Source organism: Bos mutus, chromosome 16 (genome assembly GCF_027580195.1).
Source record: "Bos mutus isolate GX-2022 chromosome 16, NWIPB_WYAK_1.1, whole genome shotgun sequence".
NCBI classification, from domain to species: domain Eukaryota; kingdom Metazoa; phylum Chordata; class Mammalia; order Artiodactyla; family Bovidae; genus Bos; species Bos mutus.
Window position 1 is genome coordinate 10,381,662 of NC_091632.1, and position 24,926 is coordinate 10,406,587.

Consider the following 24,926-nt stretch of genomic DNA (forward strand, 5'->3'; position numbering starts at 1 on the left):
AGTACTATTGTATAGGAAGGTATAATTAGAAGGACGAAACATACCCATAGTCCCATAAACACTAGCGAAGTGCTTTAAGGCTGCTGGAATTTTCCAAATGTGCCATTGCTTTGGCCCCACAATGGGGACGACAATCCTGGGCCATGGGGGTGATAAGCCCCCATTATACCAATTCAGCAATATGTCCTTATCAGTCCAGAAACTTGTCTTAGATTTATGAAAGCCTCCAATGCTTGGTCTATTAAACCAGGAGCAGTTATGATGTTCTTCTTGCTCTTCAGAACAGTTTACAAACAACCCGTGAGGTCCCCAGTCAACAAATTTAAATGTATGATTAGTATGATTTTGCTGAATTATAGAAACTTTCCCAAACTGGCCTCGACAATCAGACCAATGTAATGGTTGTATCTCCTGTTTTCTTCTCCAAGATACAGTGTGACATGAAGGTTCCTCTGGTTGAAAAAGCATGTTCGAATAGTTGGCTATCTGGCCTGGATAATGTCACTTGGAGCCATTAAGTAAGAAAGATGCCGTAGCAAACATTCCCAGATGCAAAGCAGTCCCACTGTTGGCAGAGTATGCCCACCACTGTGGGAAGATAGTCATGCAAAGGGGGTGAGATCCGAAACAGATAGGCAAGGTTTTGAGTTCCACGGAAATGTTGATTGGCTTTCCTGCATCTTCTTCATGGATTGGTCGCTTTATGGACCAGGGACTTGGAAAATGCATGCTATCATTGGTAAAGATCATAGGGGCTTTATCTACCCAATCCACTATGGAGAGAAGTGGTGGGTTGGGTATGTATGCCCAATAAGCATATTCTGCACTTACCCAGAGGAACAGGAAAGAACAGCTAACATTGCCAGAAACAGCTTATCTGGAGTCATAGGAGTTCCAGTACTCTTCAGTGTCTGCTCAGCCTGACGAGTCATGTTTTTCACTTGAGCCCATGTCGGGTAAGGGTTCAGACGATGGCGTTTCCTCATTGGCTCCTCCAAAGTCATTGATGAGACCCTTCGTGTCAACTTCGTCACTTGCCGAGGGAGTCTGGTCTTGGGGTCCTTCTCGGTAAAGGACATGGCGAAGGGGAACCCAGATTTCCTCTCCATCTGTAACGACAGGACCATAACCCTTGTCTAGAAGTCGTAAGATTCCTGGCAGCCATTGATTAAACTGCTTATACCATATTGGTGTATTGATTTCTAATTTGCTGTTTTTGTCTTCTGCACGAGTGTCAGAATTATTTTTTATTAAGTTTAAAAAATTCAGGGAATAAAGAGTTAAAGATAATAGTAATTGAGGGTTCATGGGATAAGAAGTGTATCTCCTCTTCTATATTCCCCCTTACTGTTTTAATAAATGAGTTTTTAGGGTGCGGTGGGCTCTTTCAATAATGGCTTGACCCTGAGGATTATAGGGTATTCCTGTAACGTGTGTTATGTTCCATTCTGATAAAAATGAACGAAACGAATGTGAGGTGAATGTAGGTCCATTGTCTGTTTTCAAGACAGAAGGAATCCCCATAATGGGGAAGGTGAGTAAGAGTGTGGAAATGGTGTGTTTACTGGATTCTGAAGAGACAGGTATTGTCCAGATAAAGCCTGAAAATGTATCAACTGAGATAAAAAGCAAAGAAAACTTTCCTAAGGAGCAGTGAGTGAAATCAGATTGCCAAAGGGAGTTAGGCTGTTGCCCCCGGGGATTAACTCCTGAAATCATAGTTCGTAAGCGCAGAGGGGCGCAGACATCACAGGCTTTAATAATATGCCGTGCTTCAGTGAGAGGAATATGGTATCTAGAGTGCAATCTGTTAGCACTGGTATGAAGATTAGCGTGTTCGTCATTGGCAGACATAAAAATGGGAGCTATGAGCCTGTCAACAGCATCATTTCCTGCAACCAGAGGGCCAGGTAAACCTGAATGAGCACGTATATGTGCAATAAAGAAAGGTTCCGTATGTGAGCGAATTAAAGCTCGAGTCTGTGAAAAGAGAGTATATAATTCTTCACCTAGGTTGTATAAAAAGGCGGTAACAAAATCAGGAAAAAGGGAAGCAAGGTATTTGGAATCAGTATATACGTTGAAGGATAATGGTTGAAGCGACAAAAGAGCATATAAAGCATACAATTCAACTCTGTGTACTGAAGAATAGGTAGAGGGTAATTTCTCTTTGATATCAGGGCCGACAATCCCTGCAATGCCTTTCTTGTTGCCATCAATGAAATAGGTGGGTGCATTGGAAATAGGTTGGGATGTAATGATATTAATTACAATGAATTTAGTACATTGTAGAAAGTCCCATAATTTTCCTTTCGGCAAATGAAATGAGGTAACATTTTGAAAATCACTTAATGCCATTTGCATGGTCAAGTTATACTGTAAGGTAATTTGCAATTCCTTTTTTGTCAAGGGAACATGTATTGCATATGGATCAAATCCAAAGTTTGTATATGGCTTCTTCCTGACACAATTAAGTGCCCTATTTTCTCAATATACCCATTCTACTGGGCTATGTTGAGCTATAATTGCAGTGGGCGAATGTTCAGTGGGGAATATATATAAAGAAACTGGTTGATCATAATCTAGCCGAGTTGAAAAAGATTGTTGAATGCGTTTCTCCATAAAGGCCAGTTCTTCTTTGGCCTCTTTTGTTAGCTGCCTAGGGCTATTAGGGTCAGGGGATCCCTCTAAAATTTTAAATAGATTTTGTAAGTCATAGGTGGGGATGCCAACAGATGGCCGTAGCCAATTAATATTTCCTAGCAATTTTTGAAAATTATTCAGCATGCATAGAGATTGCACAGAAATTTGAGTTTTTTGAGGTTTGATTTTAGATTCTTCCATAACATGTCCTAAATAATTAAAGGGTGCTTTCCATTGAATTTTATCTGGTGCAACAAGCAGGCCATGATTTTGAAGAGTAGTAGTAACTTCATTGTAACTGTTGCAAACAGAGTTCAGATTTCATAGAAAGAAGTATATCATCCATGTAATGAATTATAAACGCAGTAGGACATTTATCTCTAATAGGTTGTAATAAAACAGATATGAGATATTGGCAAATGGTAGGAGAGTTCATCATTCCCTGAGGTAGCACCTTCCATTGAAATCTTTTAACAGGAGCCATGTGATTTATAGAAGGAACTGAAAAGGCAAAATGTTTTCTATCTTTAGGGTGCAAAGGTATAGTTAAAAAGCAGTCTTGTAAGTCAATAATAACTATAGACCATCCTTTTGGTACCATAGAAGGGGAGGGCAATCCGGGTTGTAAGGGCCCCATAGGTGACATGGTGTTACTAACATTTCTTAAATCTATTAACATTCACCATTTTCCTGATTTCTTTTTTATTATAAAAATAGGGGAGTTCCATGGGGACAATGAAGGTTCTATATGAGCTTTTTGTAATTGTTCATTTACTAATTGTGTAAGAGTTGCCAATTTTTCTTTAGTTAGGGGCCATTGAGGTGTCCATACTGGGGTATTAGATTCCCAATCGAGAGGCAGCGGTGTTAACTCAATGGCCCCCATTAAAAAGGTTCATTTAAAGAAATTGTGGCTTTCATTTGTTCAAGAAAATCCTATCCCCATAAATTGATAGGGATATTAGTAATATATGGTTTAAGATAAGCTACAATTTGATCAGGGCCACACACTTGTAAATAGGATGCACTGACAAAAGTTTGTGTGGCATCAGTTTCACCCACTCCTAATAGTCTAGAAGGAGCCACAACCTTACCCCAATCGAGGGGCCATTCTGCAGCTCCAATGATTGAAATGTTAGCTCCGGTATCTAACATGCCTGTGAAATTTTTTCCCTGTATGCGTAAAGTAAGTATGGGTTTCTGATGTTCCTTTAATAAGGTGGGTAGTGCAGCAGTAAGGTTGGTACTGCCAAAGCCTCCCTGCCGAACTTTATCAGATGCCTTCATTGGTTTGACATATGGCAAAAGTAATAATTGTGCAAAACGTTCCCCTTTTTGTAAGTATATATTTCCCATTTTCACAACATTTACCATAACACGTATTTCCCCTTCATAATCTTCATCCATAACACCAGTCAATACCATTAAACCTCTCATTGTGCAGCTACTATGTCCCAAAATCAGTCCCATTGTCCCGGGTGGAATCAGGCCATAATATCCAGTGGGAATTTTGTGAGTGTTGTATAATTCTATTAATTCCATATTATAAGGACTAGGTATATCAATACGAGCACTCTTAGATGTAGCTGCTTGTAGCGTCATAACGCTAGGTCCTCCTTTTGTAGTGGGGCTAGAGGATGGCCCCTTTATCAGTTTCCCTGTTGTTTTTGCTGTGCACCGGGGTTCAAAGTGTTTCCATCCTTATCAAATTTAGAATGACATTAATTCAGCCAATGGAACCCCTTTTTACATCTTGGACATATTTTTGGGGGTCTCTTCTTATTAGAAGTAGTATTATTTTTTCCAGCCTGTGTTGGCATGTGACATTGTTTTTAAATATGGCTGGGCTTCCCACAGTTAAAACATTTGGCATTAGCAGCTTTTTGTACATTAAAGGTTTCCAATGCTGCCAATTTTGTTCTATGGGACATAGATCTGATGTCCTTATATGCTTTCAAATATTCCATAAGAGAGCCAGTCTCTCGAATTGGTCTGAGCACGGATTGACATTCCTCATTAGCATTTTCAAAAGCAAGTTGTTTTAAAATAATATTTTATAAAGTCACATCCTTAATATATTTCTCAATTGCATCCTTTAATTTTCCTATAAATTGAGAATATTCCTCCTCATGTCCTTGAATAATCTTAACAAATGAACCATCAGAGTTAGTGCTATCAACCTTTGCTTACGCCCTGCAGGCAGTTTCTTTAATGAAATGTAACATCTGAGGGGTAATATTAGCTAATTGTGCAATCATATCGGCCATGGCTCTTGTTCCAGTGAGTATATCGTAGGTTAAATTTGCAGGGTTACCATGAGATTGCTGGTCAATCAGCATTTGTTGGGCCTCATCATTAACCCATATTTGCCATTGAAGTAATTGTTGAGGATTGAAAACCATCTTTGCTACTTGAAAAAAATCATATGGCATCCAATGGTCAGCCCATCCTCTGAGAAATTCTATACAGTAAGGAGAAGTAGGTCCATACAGAATACATGCTTTCTTAAAGCTAGACAACATGCCAAAATCTAGATTAGCCCAAGTATTTTGGCCTTGGGCAGGTTGATTAAATTGCACTGGGAAAGGGAAAGCGCAAGCAGGCATCTCCGAGGAGGAGTGAAATGATTAGTATGAGCAAAGGTAGCAATTGCTGTTACAGGCGGAGCAGAAGGGGAAACCTCAGGTTTGGGCTGTCTGTTGAATGAAATGACCTCCGTTCTAAGTGGCTTCAGTTTTGACACATCCTGTATATATGTCTCAGTTGTTTTTCTAAGGATTGTGTCTGATTGAGCATAACATTCTTATATTTCAAAGCACCTTGCATATCTTGTTCCTTATGCTCATATTCATGTTAAGATTGAATAGTTTTTCACTTCCAAATTAACGTTATGCCCTTCAATTTGTTCTATGATAGCCCGTATGAGTGACCATGTAACCCTTGCCGATATGCTCGCAAAACATTATTTTTAACCCTTTTCTATATGTCTAGATTGAGTGTCCCCTCTTCTGGGAACCATGAATTGGCCCAGTAAAATATGATAGCAGTCGTTCAACTGATCTCTTGAAACATTAACACCGTTTTGTTTCAAAAAATGATGCATTATAGAAATGAAAGGAATTTCACTGCTATGTTGTCCCATCCTGCTTGCCTCTTTCTGCAGGGGCTCGTCGCTTTGTTCAGCCTTCCTCTCAAGTCCCTGTTCATGGCGCCACTTGTTGGGGATTTTCTCCCTGGGACTTGGAAGCGACGAACCTGAAAGGACACTCGGACAGTCTCTTGCACGGACTGACAAGTTTATTTCTGCAGTCAAGCCTTTTTATAAAAGCAGGAACAAAGAGCTTAGAGTATACAGCCAGCAGAGCGCGTACGGGGTTAACACCTAATCAGTAAAAATATTTCCAGGACAGCACGCTCTAAGTGACCCGTGTGCTTATCCCATAACCCGTTTTCTCAAGCAACATCCTTAATATTTATTATTAAATCTTGGCGCCGGGCATAACCAAAAGCAGGAGATGTTTTTCTGCCCGAGCACACCAAGCCGGGATATTTCTGGCCCTTCGCCATTTTCCCAAGGACTTCCCGCAACCGGCTATTTTGTACCGGGCTTCCCAACACCTGTCCATCACCAACTCCCGGAGTTCACTCAGACTCACGTCCATCGAGTCAGTGATGCCATCCAGCCATCTCATCCTCTGTCGTCCCCTTCTCCTCCTGCCCCCAATCCCTCCCAGCATCAGAGTCTTTTCCAATGAGTCAACTCTTCGCATGAGGTGGCCAAAGTATTGGAGTTTCAGCTTTAGCATCAGTCCTTCCAAAGAACACCCAGGACTGATCTCCTTTAGGATGGACTGGTTGGATCTCCTTGCAGTCCAAGGGACTCTCAAGAGTCTTCTCCAACACCACAGTTCAAAAGCATCAGTTCTTCGGCGCTCAGCTTTCTTCACAGTTACACATTTTACTGTAGGCCAAAGTGGGTCCACATGCAGAAACTCTCTATTCAATTGAGTTCCAGATTTAGCGTATCTATGATATTTTAAGAAATGTCTTCCTCAATTTACTATAGTGTAGAAAGACAACCCTATAAACATTTTTTTCATTTTTATCCACATTTTCTAATTGCTAAAGAACATAGTAACTTTTCTTTTCTCATTTAGTTTTTATCTGATTGGAGCAAGAATTCTATATTGTGAAATTTCTGAAAATAATGTGAACTGGAATGATGATTCCCCAATATGTGAAAGTAAGTACATCCTCTCTTTAGAATATAGAGCAGCATTTCTCCAACTTTTTGATGTGGTGAGTGTGAGTGAGTGAAAGGTGCTCAGTTGTGTCTGACTCTTTGCGACCCCAAGGACTATACCGTCGATGGGATTCTCCAGGCCAGAATACTGGAGTGGGGAGCCTTTTCCTTCTCCAAGGGATCTTCCCAACCCAGGGATTGAACCCAGGTCTACCGCATCGCTGGCAGATTCTTTACCAGTTGAACCTCAAGGGAAGCCCCTTTGATGCAGGGATCCCTTTATTCTTTTAAACTAAAGTAGACATCCAAGAGCTTTTCTTTATATGGGTTATGTCTATTGATATTAATATTATACTGGAATTAATTAAAGCTGAAAAAAATTTAAATAATTATTAATTCATTTTTAAGGAGAGTAATCTTAATACATGTAAATATATGCAACAAATTTTTATGAAAAATCAAAAGATTTTAGACCAAATAGAATTGTAGTACTGTTTTACCTTTTTCCATATTATTTAATTTTTTTCTAGATTCCACACACTTTTTAATTTTTTAAGTTAATTTATTTTTGGTTATGCTGGGTCTTTGTTACTATGCACAGGTGTTCTCTAGTTACTGTGAGCAAGAGGCTACTCTTTTTTATTTTATTTAATTAATTTATTTTTACACAAAAGTCATTTTGTATTGAGTATAGTTGATTAATAATTTTGTGATAGTTTCAGTGAACAGTGAAGGAATTCAGCTGTACATACACATGTATCTATTCTTCCCCAAAGCCCCCTCCCATCCAGGTTGGCACATAACATTGAGCAGAGTTCCATGTGCTATACAGTAGGTTTTTGTTGGTTATCCATTTTAAATATAGCAGTGTGTACATGAGCTTTTCAAAGTCCTCAACTATCCCTTCCCCTCGGCAACCATGAGTTCGTTTTCTAAGTCTGTGAGTCTCTTTCTGTATTCTAAGTAAGTTCATTTGTATGATTTCTTTCTAGTTTTCACATACAAGGGATGTCATATGACGTTTCTCCTTCTCTGTCTGACTTATTTCACTCCAGATCACACTCTCTAGGTCCGTCTGTATTTTGCTGTGAATGGCCTAATTCATTGGCTGTATATATATATACACCACCTCTCCTTCATCCGTTCCTACGTCGATAAACATTTGGGTTGTCTCCATGTCTTGGCCGCTGTAGACAGTGCTGCAATGGACACTGAGGGGCATGTATCTTTTCGAGCCATGTTTTTCTCTAGGTATATGCCCAATAGTGGGATTGCAGGGTCATACGGTAGCTCTATTTTTAGTTTTTTAAGGAGCCTCCATACCGTTCTCCATAGTGGCTGTACCAATTTACATTCCTACCAACAGTGCAGGAGGGTTTCCGTCTCTCCACACCCTCTCCAGCATTTGTTGTTTGTGGATTTTTTGGTGATAGCCATTCTGACCAGTGTGAGGTGATATCTCATTGTCGTTTTGATTTGAATTTCTGTAGTGACCGGTGGTTTTGCATGTTTCCGTGTGAGGCTGATCTTCATTTCGGTGCACAGGCCTCTCCCTGCGGTGTGGAGCACAGGCTCCGGATGCAGGGCTTCAGTGGCTGCAGCGCAGGGCTCGTTAGCTGCGGGTTGCAGGCCCTGGAACCCTCTGGCTTCCATGGCTGTGGCCCACAAGCTTTAGCTTCCCACAGCATGTGGAGTCTTCCCAGACCAGGGATCAAACCTATGTCCTCTGCACTGACACATGGATTCCTATCCTCTGTACACCAAGGGAGTCTGCAAATTACTTTAATATCTGGCTTAAAGGAAGACATCTGGATTCAGCCTATTGCAAAATCACACAGTTTACAATCACACAGTAACCTCTGAAAAATTTAACCATACTCTCAAAGAGATGAAACTGAAAAATGACAGTAATAGTCTTAATTATAGTAATAGTATTAATGTTAACAATCAATTTGTTAGTGGAGATATTTATAAATCATAAAGGATTTTCTTAGCACAGAGTTTTATTTTTAATCACAAGTACATTTTTGCATTAAATTGTCAGCCTCTTTTATGATGGTGAAAACAAAACTTAGAATGGCCTTGCAGATAAATATATGTATGTCATATTTCAGGAATAAGCTTCATTCTAAAAGTTAATTTCTAAATTAATCGTTTGAATTTGAAATAGTACGTTTTGACATAGAGACTTTCTTCTAATTGGATATTGGATTCACAGCTAGCTTATATTAATCACATGTTATGAATTATTTGAAGGAAGTTCAGGACTTCGCTAATGCTGTCTCACTATTTTATCTTTGCTTCATGTCCTTTTCCCCCCTTTAAAGAGATTTTGTGTTCCACACCTGGAAATATAAAAAATGGAAGATTTACCGTTTACAAGGACGAATATCAGTATAATGAGATAGTAATTTATATGTGTGATCCTTCAAATGGACCAGATGAATATTCCCTTGTTGGAGAGAGTACGCTTATTTGTGTTGATTATGACAGATGGAGCAGTGATCCTCCGGAGTGTAAAGGTAATAATATTTCCATTTATTTCCTCCTGAGTCTGCAAAGATCATGGAAGCACTTCATAAATAGTTTTACCTACAAGTAAACAAAACAGTCATAAAGTTACTCCTCTTGCTAAATTGACTTCTAATTTAATTTAATATTGGTCAAATCAAATTAAAAGATAAGTCTAGTTGCAGAGTTCCCCACCAGTCACTCCACATGTCCTTGGCATTCCAATTTATACATCATGAGCTACTGTGTATATGCATGAGCTACAACTTTTTGGTTTTCTTGTTTGTTTGAAAGCATCAGAAAACTCAACACACCCTGGCTTAAGAAATAAGAAAATTTTATCTTGTATTACAAGATCTCTGAGACTTCTGGCTACAGGAATATTAAAAGACTAACCCACTAAGTATCCATCACTATATGAATAGATAAAGAAGATGTGGTGTGATGTGGTGTGGTATAGTGTATGTGTGTAATGGAATATTCAGTTCAGTTCAGTCGCTCAGTCATGTCCAACTAACTCTTTGTGACCCCATGAATCGCAACACACCAGGCCTCCCTGTCCATCACCAACTCCTGGATTCTACTCAAACTCATGTCCATCGATTCGGTGATGCCATCCAGCCATCCTCTGTCGTCCCCTTCTCTGCCTGCCCCCAATCCCTCCCAGCATCAGGGTCTTTTCCAATGAGTCAACTCTTCCCATGAGGTAGCCAAAGTATTGGAGTTTCAGCTTTAGCATCAGTCCTTCCAATGAACACCCAGGACTCATCTCCTTTAGGATGGACTGCTTGGATCTCCTTGCAGTCCAAGGGACTCTCAAGAGTCTTCTCCAACACCACAGTTCAAAAGCATCAATTCTTTGGTGCTCAGCTTTCTTCACAGTCCAACTCTCACATCCATACATGACTACTGGAAAAACCGTAGCCTTGACTAGATGGACCTTTGTTGGCAAAGTAATGTCTCTGCTTTGAAATGTGTTATCTAGGTTGGTCATAACTTTCCTTCCAAGGAGTAAGCGTCTTTTAATTTCATGGCTGCAGTCACCATCTGCAGTGATTTTGGAGCCCCAAAAAATAAAGTCTGACACTGTTTCCACTGTTTCCCCATCTATTTCCCATGAAGTGATGGGACCAGATGTCATGATCTTAGTTTTCTGAATGTTGGAAGTGAGAAATAGATTTAAGGGACTAGATCTGATAGACAAAGTACCTGATGAACTATGGACGGAGGTTCCTGACATTGTACAGGAAACAGGGATCAAGACCATCCCCATGGAAAAGAAATGCAAAAAAGCAAAATGGCTGTCTGGGTAGGCCTTACAAATAGCTGAGGAAAGAAAAGAAGCAAAAAGCAAAGGAGAAAAGGAAAGATATTCCCATCTGAATGCAGAGTTCCAAAGAATACCAAGAAGAGATAAGAAAGCCTTCCTCAGCAATCAATGCAAAGAAATAGAGGAAAACAACAGAATAGGAAAGACTAGAGATCACTTCAAGAAAATTAGAGATACCAAGGGAACATTTCATGCAAGGATAGGCACAATAAAGGACAGAAATGGTATGGACCTAACAGAAGCAGAAGATATTAAGAAGAGGTGGCAAGAATACACAGAAGAACTGTACAAAAAAAGATCTTCACGACCAAGATAGTCACGACGGTGTGATCACTCACCTAGAGCCAGACATCCTGGAATGTGAAGTCAAATGTGCCTTAGAAAGCATCACTATGAACAAAGCTAGTGAAGGTGATGGAATTCCAGTTGAGCTATTTCAAATCCTGCAAGATGATGCTGTGAAAGTGCTGCACTCAATATGCCAGCAAATCTGGAAAACTCAGCAGTGGCCACAGGACTGGAAAAGGTCAGTTTTCATTCCAATCCCAAAGAAAGGCAATGCCAAAGAATGCTCAAACTACTGCACAGTTGCACTCATTTCACATGCTAGTAAAGTAATGCTCAAAATTCTCCAAGCCAGGCTTCAGCAATACGTGAACCATAAACTTCCAGATGTTCAAGCTGGTTTTAGAAAAGGCAGAGGGACCAGAGATCAAATTGCCAACATTCGCTGGATCATAGAAAAAGCAAGTTATATGTAAAATTCCCAAATATTTGAAAAGTATGCAAGACACTACTAAGGAACCTATGAGTCAAAGAAGCAGTCAAAAGGACAGCTAGAAAGTGTTTTGAATCAAATAAAAATTAGAACACAACAGATCAATATATCGAAAGGTGGGATACAGCAAAAGTATTGTTCAGAAAGATATTTTTAGTGTGAAATACTTATGTTAGAAAATTCTCAGATCAATCATCTAAGTTCTACCATAAGAAACTAAAAAAGAAGAACAAATTAAACCCAAAGCAAGAAAACACAAGGAAATAATAGTTAGAAATCCATGAAATTGAGAAGAGACACAAAACAGGGATAATCAAAGAAATCAGCCTGGTTCTTAGAGAAAATAGATGAAGTAGATAAACTTACAGACAGTCTGACAGGAAAAAAGATACAAATTACCAATAACAAGAGTGAAAAGGAGAATATCACAAAATATCCTACAGACATTTGAAGAATAATAAGGAAGAAAACAAACCACTGTATGCCTATAAATTTGACAACTTAAACCTTCTCCCGAAGAGCACTATAAACCCTGTGTCCTCACTGGGGAATTCTACCAAACATTTAAGGAATAGATGGTAGCAGTTCTACACAAAGCCTTAAGAAAATATAAGAAGAGGGAATCCTCAACTCGTTTCATGAGGACAGCATTGCTCTGAGGCCAAAACCAGATTGCGTACAAGACAGCGATTTGACATTTACAAGATCAAAGCAAGTTGATCACCATGATGTGTCTATTGTGTATGTCGTAACCTCATAGCTTATCTATCTGATAACCGGAAGTCTATGCCTTTTAATCCACTTCTTTTATTTTGTGCATCCTCCCAATCACCTCCTCTCAGTTTATCACTTGTTCTCTGTACCCATGAACCTATTTCTGTTTTGTTTTGTTAGTCCATTTGTTTTATTTTGTAGATCCCACATATAAATGAAATCATGTGGTATTTGTCTTTCTCTGACTGACATTTTACTTTGCATAATATCCTCTAGGTGCATCAATGCTGTCCTGAATGGAAAGATTCCATTCCTTTTATGACTGTGTAATATTCCATTGTATACATACCACATCTTTTTCATCCATTACTACCCTCAGGCGGCTTCCATACTTTGTTGTTCAGTCACTACGTCGTGTCCAACTCTTTGCAACCCCATGAACTCCAGCACACCAGGATTTCCTGTCCTTCACTATCTCCCAGAGCTTGCTCAAACTCATGTCCATTGAGTTGATGATGCCATCCAACCATCTCACCCTCTGTCGTCCCATTCTCCTCCTGCCTTCAGTCTTTCCCAGCATCAGGGTCTTTTTCAGTGAGTTGGCTCTTCGCATCAGGTGGCCAAAGTATTGGAGCTTCAGCTTCAGCTTCAGTCCTTCCAATGAATATTCAGAGTTGATTTCCTTTAGGATGGACTAGTTGGATCTCCTTGCAGTCCAAGGGACTCTCAAGAGTCTTCTCCAGCATCACAGTTCAAAAGCATCAATTCTTTGGTACTCAGCCTTCTTTATGGTCCAACTCTCACATCCATACATGACTACTGGAAAAATCATAGCTTTGACTAGAAGGACTTTTTTGTTGGCAAGGTAATGTATCTGCTTTTTAATACACTGTCTAGGTTTGCCATAACTTTTCTTCTAAGGAGCAAGCGTCTTAATTTCAGAGCTGCAACCACGGTCCACAGTAATTTTGGAGCCCAAAGGAAATAAAGTCTGTCACTGTTTCTATTTTTTGCCATGAAGTGATGGGACTGGATGCCATGATCTTCTTGTTTTGAATGTTGAGTTTTAAGCCAGCTTTTTCACTCTCCTCTTTCACCTTTATCAAGAGGCTCTTTAGTTCCTCTTAGCTTTCTGCCATTAGGTGGTGTCATCTGCATATCTGAGGTTATTGATATTTCTCCTGGCAATCTTGATTCCATATTGAGCTTCATCCAGCCTAGTATTTCACATGATGTAGTATGCATATACATTAAATGATCAGGGTAACAATATACAGCCTTGACATTCTCCATTCCCAATTTTGAACCAGTTTATTGTTTCTTATCCGGTTCTGTTGCTTCTTGACCTCCATACAGGTTTCTCAGGAGACAGGTAAGGTGATCTGGTATTCCCATCTCCTTAAGAATTTTCCACAGTTTGTTGTGATCTACACAGTCAAGGGCTCTAGAGTAGTTGATAAAGCAGAAGTAGATGTTTTTCTGTACTTCTCTTGCTTTTTCTATGATCCAACGGATGTTGGCAATTTGATCTCTGGTTCCTCTTCCTTTTCTAAATCCAGCTTGTACATCTGGAAGTTCTTGGTTCACGTACTGTTGAAGTCTAACTAGGAGGATTTTGAGCATTACCTTGCTAGCTATTGTTAAAAAAAAAAAAAAATGCTGTAATGAAAAAAGTGCTGCACAAATCTTTCTGAATTAGTGTTTTGTTTTCTTTGGATTAATACCCAGAAGTAAAATTGCTGGATCATACGGTGGTTCTATTTTCCCCTAGGCTATGGCTCACTGTATTCATTTCTATACACTGTCTTTCGAAGTAGAAATTAACTGCTCTTTAAATGTTTATTGCAATTCACCTGTGAACCCACATAATCCTTATTCCGTTTGTGGGAGTTATTTGATTACTGATTCCATTTCATTACTAGTAGTCAGCATACTCACATTTTCTATTTCTTCTGGACTTAGTATTGGGAGAGTGAATGTTTCTGAGAATTTATCCGTTTATTCTAGGCTTTCCAACTTTGGATGTATAATTGTTCATAGTATTAGCTATGATCCTTTGTATTTTTGTGGTATTGGTTGTAACGTCTATTTTTTATTTCATTTACTTGTACCCTTTCTTTTGTTTCTTGATGAGTGTGGCTATATGTTTATCAATTTTATCTTTTCAATGAACCATCTCTTATCTTCATTGTTTTTTACTCAATTTCATTTATTTCTGCTCTGTTCTTTATTATTTTCTTCCTTGTACACATTTGGGGAGGGTTGTTCTTTTGTTGCTATGGGTGTAAGTTTAGTTGTTTACTTGAGACTTTCCTTGTTCCTGAGGTAAACCTGTGTGGCTTTAATCTCTCTTAGACTGCTTTTCCTGTGTTGCACAGATTTGAAACACACCATTTTCATTTTCATTAATCTTAAAAATATTTTTATATTTTTTTGATCTCTTCAGTGAATGACTGACTGTTTAGTAACATATTTTTTGGTTTCCATGTGGCATTTTTTTCCAGTTTTCTTCTGCGGTTGATTTGTGATTGGAAAAGATATTTGATCATAGATTCAAATGTAAGACCTAAACTCTAAGACTTTATGGGAAGAGATAGAAAATATTTATGAGTAACCAAAGATTGCTTTGAAAACCTTAGAAGCATTATCCTTTAAAGAAAAATAAATAAACCAGACTTCTTAAAATCTCAGAACTGCTGCTCTCAAACACATTGGAGAAAGAAAAAAAAAGCCATAGACTGGGATAAAATGTTTGCCAAGGACATTTCTGAATGGACTTCAAACTATGATAAACAAAGAATTCTTAAAACACAATATGAAAGAAGCAGCCCAATTTACAAAAAAAAGGGGGGAACATATTTGAATGGAATTTTTTCACCCAAGAAGAAATGTGAATGCCAGTGAAGTATATGAAATGTTGCTCAATATCATCAGTAATAACAGAAACTTAATTTAACACCATGATGAGAAACCACTAAAACCTATTAGAATGCCTGAAATTAAAAACAGTAACTAACAATTCCATATTTTGGTACGGATATGATGTATTTGAAACTCCAATACATTACTGTTAGGAATGCAAAGTGGTATGACCATTTTGGAACACAATTTAGCAATATTTTATACAGTTAAGCATCCACTTAAGGGTTCAATCCCTGGGTCAGGAAGATCCGCTAGATAAGGGCATGGCAACTCACTCCAGTATCCTTGCCTGGAGAATCCCGTAGACAGAGGTGCCTGGTGGGCTATGTTTCATAGGGTTGCAAAGAGTTGGACGTGACTGAGGGACTAACACTTCAAGGAATAACTCAGTGATCCAAGTCAAGTGCAAACATGTACAGATGGAAACCTCCATGAGAATGTTCATAGCATCCTTATCATAATCATCCCGCTCTGGAAACAAGCGAGAATTTCCTGTCAATTGGAACCTGCCGGGTTACAGTCTGTAGGGTCTCAGAGAGTCGGACAAGGCTGAGTGACTACCACCTCCACTTTTTCACTTGCATCTATTGCAGATTTAATCTCATAAGATATTCTCTTGAAGTCACTGCCCAGTCCAGCGCTTTTTGGTTTTGCTTTGTTTCCAAGTTCTGCAAAACCTATTCGTAGATCCTGAAGTCAAGCTAGAGTGTCATGATCTGTAATTTACTTCTGGAGAAGCAGAAAGAGAAAGTGAAGTCGGTCAGTTGTGTCCGACTCTTTGCAACCCTGTGGACTGTATCTCTGTCCATGGGATTCTCCAGGCAAGAGTACTGGCATGGGTTGCCATTTCCTTCTCCAGGGGATCTTCCCAACCCAGAGATCGAACCCAGGTTTGCCGCATTGCGGGCAGCCGCTTTAACCTCTGAGCCACCAGGGAAGTCTGGAGAAGCAGAGTAGAATGGGAAGTAGCAGAGCACACTGGTGTGAAGCTAAGTATTAACTTGAAACCTGATCTTGGGTCTGCGTGCTTGTATACTGCTTTACAACTTAAAAATTGTTTCCTGATCTCTTGATTGTAGTCCAAAATGTTTGGAAAACGCTGTCCTAATTACATTGGCCTTTGTATTTCTTGAACATCCCAATTCCTGTGTGTTTTTGCCATATGAAAACTTTTTTATTTTTTTCATAACTGGCTTCTTTTAAACTTTTAAATTTGAGCCCAACTATTACCTTCTCCAAAAGTCTTTACTATCTTTCTAAAAGAACAAGGTATGTAATTAGTCTCAGCATGAGCTGAAAAAAATCCTAGAGCTGAAGAATATCAAAAGTCACTTTTGAACTTACCCTGAATTTGTATCTGACAGTCAGACCTTTTCAAAACTTGTCAGCACTGGGGAAAAAAAAATGTAGAGAAGTCAATAAACTATAATGATTGTCTGTTCCTAGTAGAAAAACATTATTAGATCCCTCTAAATCTGTTTCCCTGGAAGTTGAATGCACAAATAAAGTCTTTTTTTTTTTTTTTTTTCTAATTAACACCCTGCCTTTCATTCCTTGCTTCTTTCTTCCCACTGGTAATTATTACTTTGCACTAGATTTTTGCTCCTATGTGAAGCAGATTTCCATTAATTTTGGAATTTCTCCACTTTTCAGTGGTCAAATGTGACTATCCAGTTGTTGAACATGGAATGATATTATCGGGATTTAGAAGAAAATTTTACTACAAAGCGCAAGTTGTATTTAAATGTAACCAGGGTTTTTACCTTCATGGCAGCAGCACAATTGTCTGTAATGCAAACAGTGTTTGGGAGCCCAAGTTACCAACGTGTACTAAAGGTACGAAGGTGTCTTTCTCCTTATTGGGTTTTTTTTTTTTTTTTGACAATAAATTTCAATGATACAGAATAACAGAAAAGAAACACTTTTGGTGCTCATATCTGTCTTATAGCCATTTCCATGTTACATGCATGCCAACTAATTCACGAAGAAAGCTGCTGTTTTGATCTTTCTGTGCTTTTATAGGCTCTTAAAATGTGATGTATGTACATCACAGATGCATACATTTCTCTTGTTCAGCATCTTTACATGTAAAATGGATAGGAAAAATTTTTCAGTGTAAATTAAAGCAATTGCATTTTTACATAAATAAGTGTGTAAATGAACAGAAAGTGGTAAATTCCAAGTAATTCAATGAGTTTATATTTTTGTTTTCCAGTGCCAGTTGCTGTTCCTACTGAGCCTTCAACTACCCATGCTTCAGGTTTCATAAAGTCCTGCTCATATTTGTCAATATCCTTTAAATTCTTTGTGAATTTTCAAAATCTTTTAAATGTCTGGTGACTTACACTCGCTGTAATTTTTGGTCATAGAAGGAGGGAGAATGCATTCACAACCATTTTTGTACTTAGTCTAAAATTACTTACTAAACCAGACGTGTAAACTTAGGTAATGTGTATAAACTTGTGTACGTACACGCGTGATGATGGGGTGCCTCCCTCACTGTGTGATAGCAAAGTTACAATGGGATGCATTTAAAGCACTGAGCACAGCGCCTCGTGTCTAGAAAGCTCTTAAACAGAGCTCACCTGATGCCCAGTTTCACTGTAATTAGTATTAGTGTAGAGGAAGATCCACAGCTTCTGTTTTTTAACATGTATGTTTTCTGTATCATCAACATTGATCATTTATTCATTTTAAAAGTGACCTGTTGACACCTGTACAGAGTATCATCTGGGTCCAGGAATGTGTTTCATTTTCCTGCCAATAAGGAATTTGGTTCTTTTTAAATAGTGTAATTTTAACTGAGGAATTTCTGCTGTCTTCAGAACAAGACTGGTGTTTCTACTCCTCACCCCCAACATCCGCCAACCCATGCAATTATTATTTTTCTCTTTACTTGGCTTTTTTGTGTGTGTGTGGCAGCGGAAAATAAGTTTTATAACAACTGAAGGGCAGGAAAAGTCCCTACTTACTGAGATGAAATAGAGACTTCCTGGCAGCGACCACTGATCAGCTACTCTTCCTAAGACTTGAACGACTATTTTGATATTTCCTGACTTCAGGGCTGCTGTCTCTTCTCTTTGGTTGCGGCAGAAGCAAGAGACAAGGGAAAGAGTGGGAAGACAGCATTTTTATGATTTATTACTTGTTACCTTCTACATAATACAAAGCTATAGTGAACATTCTTATGCGTACAATTTCATGTACTTGTATACATACATTTAGGTTAACTTCCCAGAAGTAGAATAACATAGTTTGGAAAATACATTTATTTTTCATTTTGAGAAATAATCTTTTAAAAAATGAAAAATCAAAATCAATTCTATATTTTGTACTGATGAGACTGATGAATTAAATTTATTTTTCCAGGTCCTCGTCCAAATACAAGTACAGTGCCAAGCTCGACAGGTCCGGTACCTCTTTATCCTGTCTACATAGCTAGAGCTCAATAAGGTGATGGGTGAAAAATGATATCCTGTGCTAATTTTGCATTTTTAATTATCAATGAAGCTGAATTTTTTAATCTACTTTCACTGATTTTTGGACCTCTGTTCATTTTTTCTGTGTGGTTTCAGAAGTATTTTCTTGTTAACTTATCAGAACTCATTGTAAGTTAAAGCCCTTTTAACATGAAGTGGAATTTTCTTTTAGGTTTTTTTGTCTTATTTTACTAGTCACTTGTATAAAATTGTAAGATTTTATACTATTGAATATAGATTGCTGCCGGGAGCCGGTGAGGCATTCCGCTCGTGACAAAGGTCATGAGGAAGGAGGCTCAGCATACGCAAAGGCGGGATCGAGCCTCAGGAGTCCGCCCGGATATTCTCAAGCATTTTCCCCCCAAAAAACCAGAGTCTGCCTACTTTATTGCTTTGTGCTCTCACCTCTGACTTTACTGGGGTCTGTCCCCCACCACCATCTCGCTCTCTCTCTGTCAAAGAGTTAACTTACAGCTCCAATTAATAAAGTTCCTGGGCAATTAGGAGTGTTTAAATCCAAACCCCTCAGATGGCTCTCTAACTCGCCTGACAAGTTTACCCGGACTCCTGCAGCTATGCATACGATTGTTTACGGTCTCCTAGCCTCCAGAGGCACAGGAAGCTTAAGATATTCAAATAGCTTAGAGCCTCTCAGAGAGTTAAAAACTGTCAGAATAAACTAGTAAAGGATTTCATTGATGAGTCAATGCTTGTTGCCAAGTTTTCACATCCCCTGAATTGTATCCTTGAATGTGTATTAATTAATAGTTGGTATATAGAAAAAAATAAGTAGTGGCCTTGGTGTTAGTAACTTTAGACCCTTAAGGTAATAAATTCTTTTCTTTGTTGTAAGCCCATTACACATCTGCCCTATAGGAATGCAATTTTATCTTTGGAAGATGGCGCCAAACCTTAAAATAATTACTCTTAGAGAAAATAAGTCTTTGTTGATAAGTCCTTGTCAAGAGTCATAAAATGTTAGTAGGCCTTCTGGCCAGAAGATGATGTAAATCACCTAAACCATTTGTATACGATAAATTTGCAGGAAAGAAACCCTGGTTTTTGATAAGACTCAAAGACTGCTGACTTTGCATCCCCTATTATCCTCTATGTGTAACTCAGGGTATAAAAGCCCCTGTTAAAAATAAAGCTACGGGCCTTGCTCACCAACGCTTGGTCTCCCCATGTCATTCTTCCCTTTAACTTCCAGCTGAGTCTCCATCTGGAGCGCTGGAACCCACCACGCTTACTAATTATGCCTGGGCTTCTAAGACCCACTCGAGAAGGTGTCTAGGGTGAGACACCTTCCGCTATTCGAGAGGGCGCCTGCCTACATAAGTGGTGCAAACTTCTTGTCTTGAAGTTTTATTGGTCTCCCGCGTAAACCAAGCTACTCAGCCTCTTTTCTCCACTGAATTTTCCTACTGAGCTATCCTCATTCTATTATTCTTTATATCTCTAATTAGCATATAAATAGTCGCCTAGGCCGTCTCTCCTTCGAATACCCTGGATCAGCTGGGGCTGGTCCCCAGCAGATTGCTTTATAACTTTTAATTACAAAGTAGTATCTAACATACATTTGTAAGATTTGTCCTTATTTATTGAAATGAAATGGAGGTTTTCTGGCAGGGACAGGAACTGATCAGCTACTCTTCCTAAGACTTGAGAGACTATTCTGATATGGTGGAAGGAATTATCTTCCTGACTTCAGAGCTGCTGTCTCATCTTCTTTTCTTTGGTTGCAGCAGAAGCAAGAACAAGAGAGAGTAGGAAGACAGGATTTTTATAATTTATTATTTGTTACCTTCTACATAATACACAGCTATATGGTGAACATTCTTATGCATACAATTTTATGTACTTATATAAATGTATATTTAGGTTAACTTCCCAGAAGTAGAATAACAGAATTGGGAAAATACATTTATTTTTCATTTTGAGAAATAATTTTTTAAAAACTGAAAAACCAAAATCAATTCTATAATTTTGTACTGATGAGACTGATGAATTAAATTTATTTTTCCAGGTCCTCGTCCAAATACAACCACAGTGCCAAGCTCGACAGGTTGAGTACCTCTTTATCTTATCTACTTGCTGCTGCTGCTGCTGCTGCTAAGTCGCTTCAGTCGTGTCCGACTCTGTGCGACCCCATAGGCAGCAGCCCACCAGGCTCCCCCATCCCTGGGATTCTCCAGGCAAGAACACTAAAGTGGGTTGCCATTTCCTTCTCCAATGCATGAAAGTGAAAAGTGAAAGTGAAGTTGCTCAGTCGTGAAAGTGAAGTTGCTCAGTCGTGTCTGACTCTTAGCGACGACATGGACTAAAGTCTACCAGGCTCCTCTGTCCATGTGATTTTCCGGGCAAGAGTACTGGAGTGGGGTGCCATCGCCTATCTACATAATTAGAACTTAATAAGGTGATGGGTGAAAATGATATCCTGTGCTAATTTTGCTTTTTAAATTATCAATGAAGCTGAATTTTTTATCTACTTTCACTCATTCTTGCACCTCTGTTCGTTTACCTATGTGGTTTCAGAAGTAATTATCTTGTTGACTTATCAGAACTCATTATATGCATTAAAACCCTTTTAACATGAAGTGGAATTTTCTTCTAGTTTTTTTCTTTGCCTTATTTTTACTAATCACTTGTATAAAATTGTAAGATTTTATACTATTGAATATAGATTGCTTTTTATAACTTTTAATTACAAAAGTAGTATCTAACATACATTTGTAAGATTTGCCCTTATTTATTGAAATGAAATGGAGGTTTTCTGGCAGGGACAGGAACTGATCAGTTACTCTTGCCTAAGAATTGAGAGACTACTTTGATGTGGTGGAAGGAATTGTCTTCCTGACTTCAGGGCTGCTGTCTTTGGCGTCTCTTCGTTTCAGCAGAAGCAAGAGACAAGAACAGTAGGAACAGCATTAGCCTGGGCAGACCTCACTCAGGGTCCTAGTGTGGCTTGGCTCACAAGTAACATCGTTTCTATAGGTTCCAGTTTCCCGTTGTTTAATGACTCGAAACAAATGTCACTTACTGCCTCTTGTTTGTTTTTTTCCTTCTGCCCTAACATTTTGAGGAAGTGAGAGGCATTATTCATATTAACATGATAACTGGAACATCATTTTATAATTCCTATAAACCTGGTACCCTCGCTGAGTTGACTCATTGAGTACCTTGGTGAGTGCTGTGAAGTTTTGTGGGGAAAGAGATTTTTTTTTTTTTGGTGGATGATATATAAAGATTGCGTATATTTACTCATTGACCCACCAATGTTTAATCACCTGTTCCTAATGGGAATAGGCACTGTGGTGACTATATTGATATGCTCTTTTGAAAGAGTTGACTGTAAGCATTTCATAAAGCATTTATAAAACACTGATCCAGTTTAGTGTTTAAACGAAGACAGACTTGTGAGGGCAGGTTTATAAAGAAGATAAATTACAAAGACCTTTTTTAAAATATAAAAATCAAAATTCCTCATGAGAGGACATGAGTTAGAATTTTTATCATCAGAACATGAGTTTTTATCATCAGTTAGAAAAAGACTATGAAAAGGATCATTAGTGAAATGTAATGGCATAAAGTATATGTGACTGTGTGTGTGTGCTCAGTCGCCTCTGACTCTTTGTGACCCCGTTAACTGTAGCCTGCCAGGCTCTTCTGTCCATGGAATTTTCCAGGCAAGAATACCGAAGTGGATTGGCATTTCCTTCTCAAGGGCATCTTCCAGACCCAGGGACACCCGCATCTCTTTCGTCTCTTTCATTAGCAGATAGATTCTTTACCACTGTGCCACCTGGGAATCTTATGCCCTTCCAGGGACGTGTGATTATGTGATTATGTGTGTATGAAAAAATGTGGGCAAAATATGAGGTGAAAAAGAAACAATACAAAATCTGTAGCATGATACTATGCGGATGGTATTTTTAAAACATTATGTATGTATTCTGAATAGATGATCTTTGTGATTTATTATTTCTTAATTTCTAAGATTTCCATTATGTAATACAAAGCTATAGTAAACCTTTGTATGTATACATTCTTATGTACTTATGTTAATATACATTTTGGTTAACTTTCCAGAAGTAGAATAGCATAGTTTGGAAAGGATGTATGTTTTTCATTCCGAGAAGTCATTCATTTTGTGAAATAATCTTAAAGAGTGAAACATCAAAATTAAATCTATAATTTTGTATTGATGAAATGAGTGAATTAAATCCAATCAATTTTTCCAGGTCTTCGTCCAGCTACAACTGCAACATCAAGTCATACAGGTTCAGTACCTCTTTATCTTACTAACATTGGTTAGAATTTAATAAGGTGATGAGTGAAAATGATGTAATATACTAATTTACATTTTTAAATTATCAGTAAAGCTGAATTTTTTATCTGCTGTCGTGTATTTTGGTACTTTGTTCATTTTTCTATGAAGTTTCTGAAATCTTTTTTTGGTCAATTTATTATTTAAGCTCTTTTAACATGAAGTGGAATTTTCTTCTAGGTTTTTTCTTTGCCTTATTTTACTAGTCAGTTTTCTTTTAAGATTTTATTCTATTTCCTATAGATTGCTTTCTGCAGCTTTTAATTATATAAGTAGATACTAATAGGAAAAATGAAAGTTGAAAGTTAGTCACATCATCGTGTCCACTCTGTGCAGCCCCATGGACTGTAGCCCACCAGGCTCGTCCGTCCGTGGAATTCTCCAGGCAAGAGTACTGGAGTCGGTTGCCATTACCTTCTCCAGGGGATCTTCCTGACCCACGGATCAAATGTGGGTCTCCTGCATTCCAGGCGGATTCTTTACCATCTGAGCTAATTGCAAACGTTGCAAAAGCATACAGAGTAAAAGATTAGTTCTCCACCTCTTTCTCTGATCTATTATCTAAGCTAATATCTTTAGAGTTTAGGGTGTCTTTTTAATCTATTTCTACACATCAGCATTCTTATTTCTATACATATTTTAGCATTTTTTTCTTTTTTATCCAAAAATGTCATTATGCTGTTCATATTTTTCTGAAATTTGCACTTTTTCCATTTGAACTGGAGCTGTAGTTAGATTTATTCCCATCTTTTTAAATGATGATTTTAACATGTACCATATTTCACTCAACTATTATCTCAGTGGTAATTTATGAGTGCAGAATTTTTACATTAATAGGAAGTTGGATGCATTGATGTTTTCCCTAATGACTATGAGTGTTGTGTCTCTCTTAAAAAAAGTTTCAGATCTTCTCCATGCTAAATTTTATAAATTTTCCACAATGTAACTGTGTGGTTGCATTAGATCACTGATTCATCTCACATTCTTTATGCCCTGGGAAATGAGATCGCGCTCCTCCTCATTCCACCGACCTTCATCCAGTTGTAGGGAATATGCTGTGCACAGGCCTGTACTATAATTAACAGGGCCTCTTTGAAAAATAAAAATGATTTTCTCATCACTCCCAGATGAAGGGCTGGGAGCAGTAAAAAGTACATTGTGGAAAGACATGTTGAAAACAAGATGTTGAAGTACTGATGAGAGAGATGGAAAACCATAGTGACTGTTCCCGTAACCAGAGCCTTGAGGGAGTTGCTGAGAAAGGGCGTCACTAGCTAAACAAAGTCATCAAAGGCCTGAAGGTTTGACACTGAGGACTGTGCATTGTTTATCTTTATCTGGGATCTGAGATTGTAAAGAACAGATATCTCTAGAGCATATCTGCAGAAGGAAGTAGAAGTTAAAAATAAAAGGCATGCGAGGATTAGGATCTGGGCTTTTGCCTGCGAAGGGCATCAGCCCCCTGATCCCCACTTTATGTCTGAGTCTTATTTTTCCTTATTCTTCTGCGGCACCACTCGCTCAGGTCAGTTCGTTGTTGGGCTGGTCCCGACACCAATAAGAAGCGCACCATTTGTTGAGTAAGTCATCTCCTTTCCAGCTGTGAAAGTGCCAGTTTTTATCACACGTTAAATTCATGTGTGATCTGGTCTTTCTGTTCCCTTGAATTCTGCCCATTCCTGCCCCAGCACCAAATCGATGTTTTGATTACAGCACAATGATACGTTTAATATCTGGCAGTACATTTCCTTTTCAGATGCCCAGGCTACTCTCTGTGTTAATTTTTCTAGACAAACTTCTGTTTTATTTTACTGACATTTTTAACTAGTTTAATTGTACATTTCAGTGGCATTAAGTATATTCACATTTTTGTGCAGCCATTACTACCATCTATCTCCAAATGCTTTTCATCATCTCAAAATGAAACATTATGCCTATGAAACAGTAACTCCCTTCTCCTTCCTCTAGCCCTGCTAAGC

At 38.4% G+C, this 24,926-nt stretch overlaps 1 protein-coding gene across 1 annotated transcript in view; it reads left to right on the plus strand.

Annotated features, from left to right (window-relative positions):
* LOC102279256 (membrane cofactor protein) overlaps nucleotides 1-22,877 on the plus strand; it is a 46,677-nt gene extending 23,800 nt beyond the window's left edge. Inside the window, exons 4-9 of the mRNA XM_070384436.1 lie at nucleotides 6,801-6,886; nucleotides 9,214-9,408; nucleotides 16,795-16,977; nucleotides 17,357-17,401; nucleotides 18,511-18,549; nucleotides 20,647-22,877. Coding sequence (XP_070240537.1) covers nucleotides 6,801-6,886; nucleotides 9,214-9,408; nucleotides 16,795-16,977; nucleotides 17,357-17,401; nucleotides 18,511-18,549; nucleotides 20,647-20,690 — 592 coding nt within the window. The 3' untranslated portion in view covers nucleotides 20,691-22,877. The remainder of the gene's footprint in view (nucleotides 1-6,800; nucleotides 6,887-9,213; nucleotides 9,409-16,794; nucleotides 16,978-17,356; nucleotides 17,402-18,510; nucleotides 18,550-20,646) is intronic.
* The last annotated feature ends 2,049 nt before the right edge of the window (nucleotides 22,878-24,926 follow it).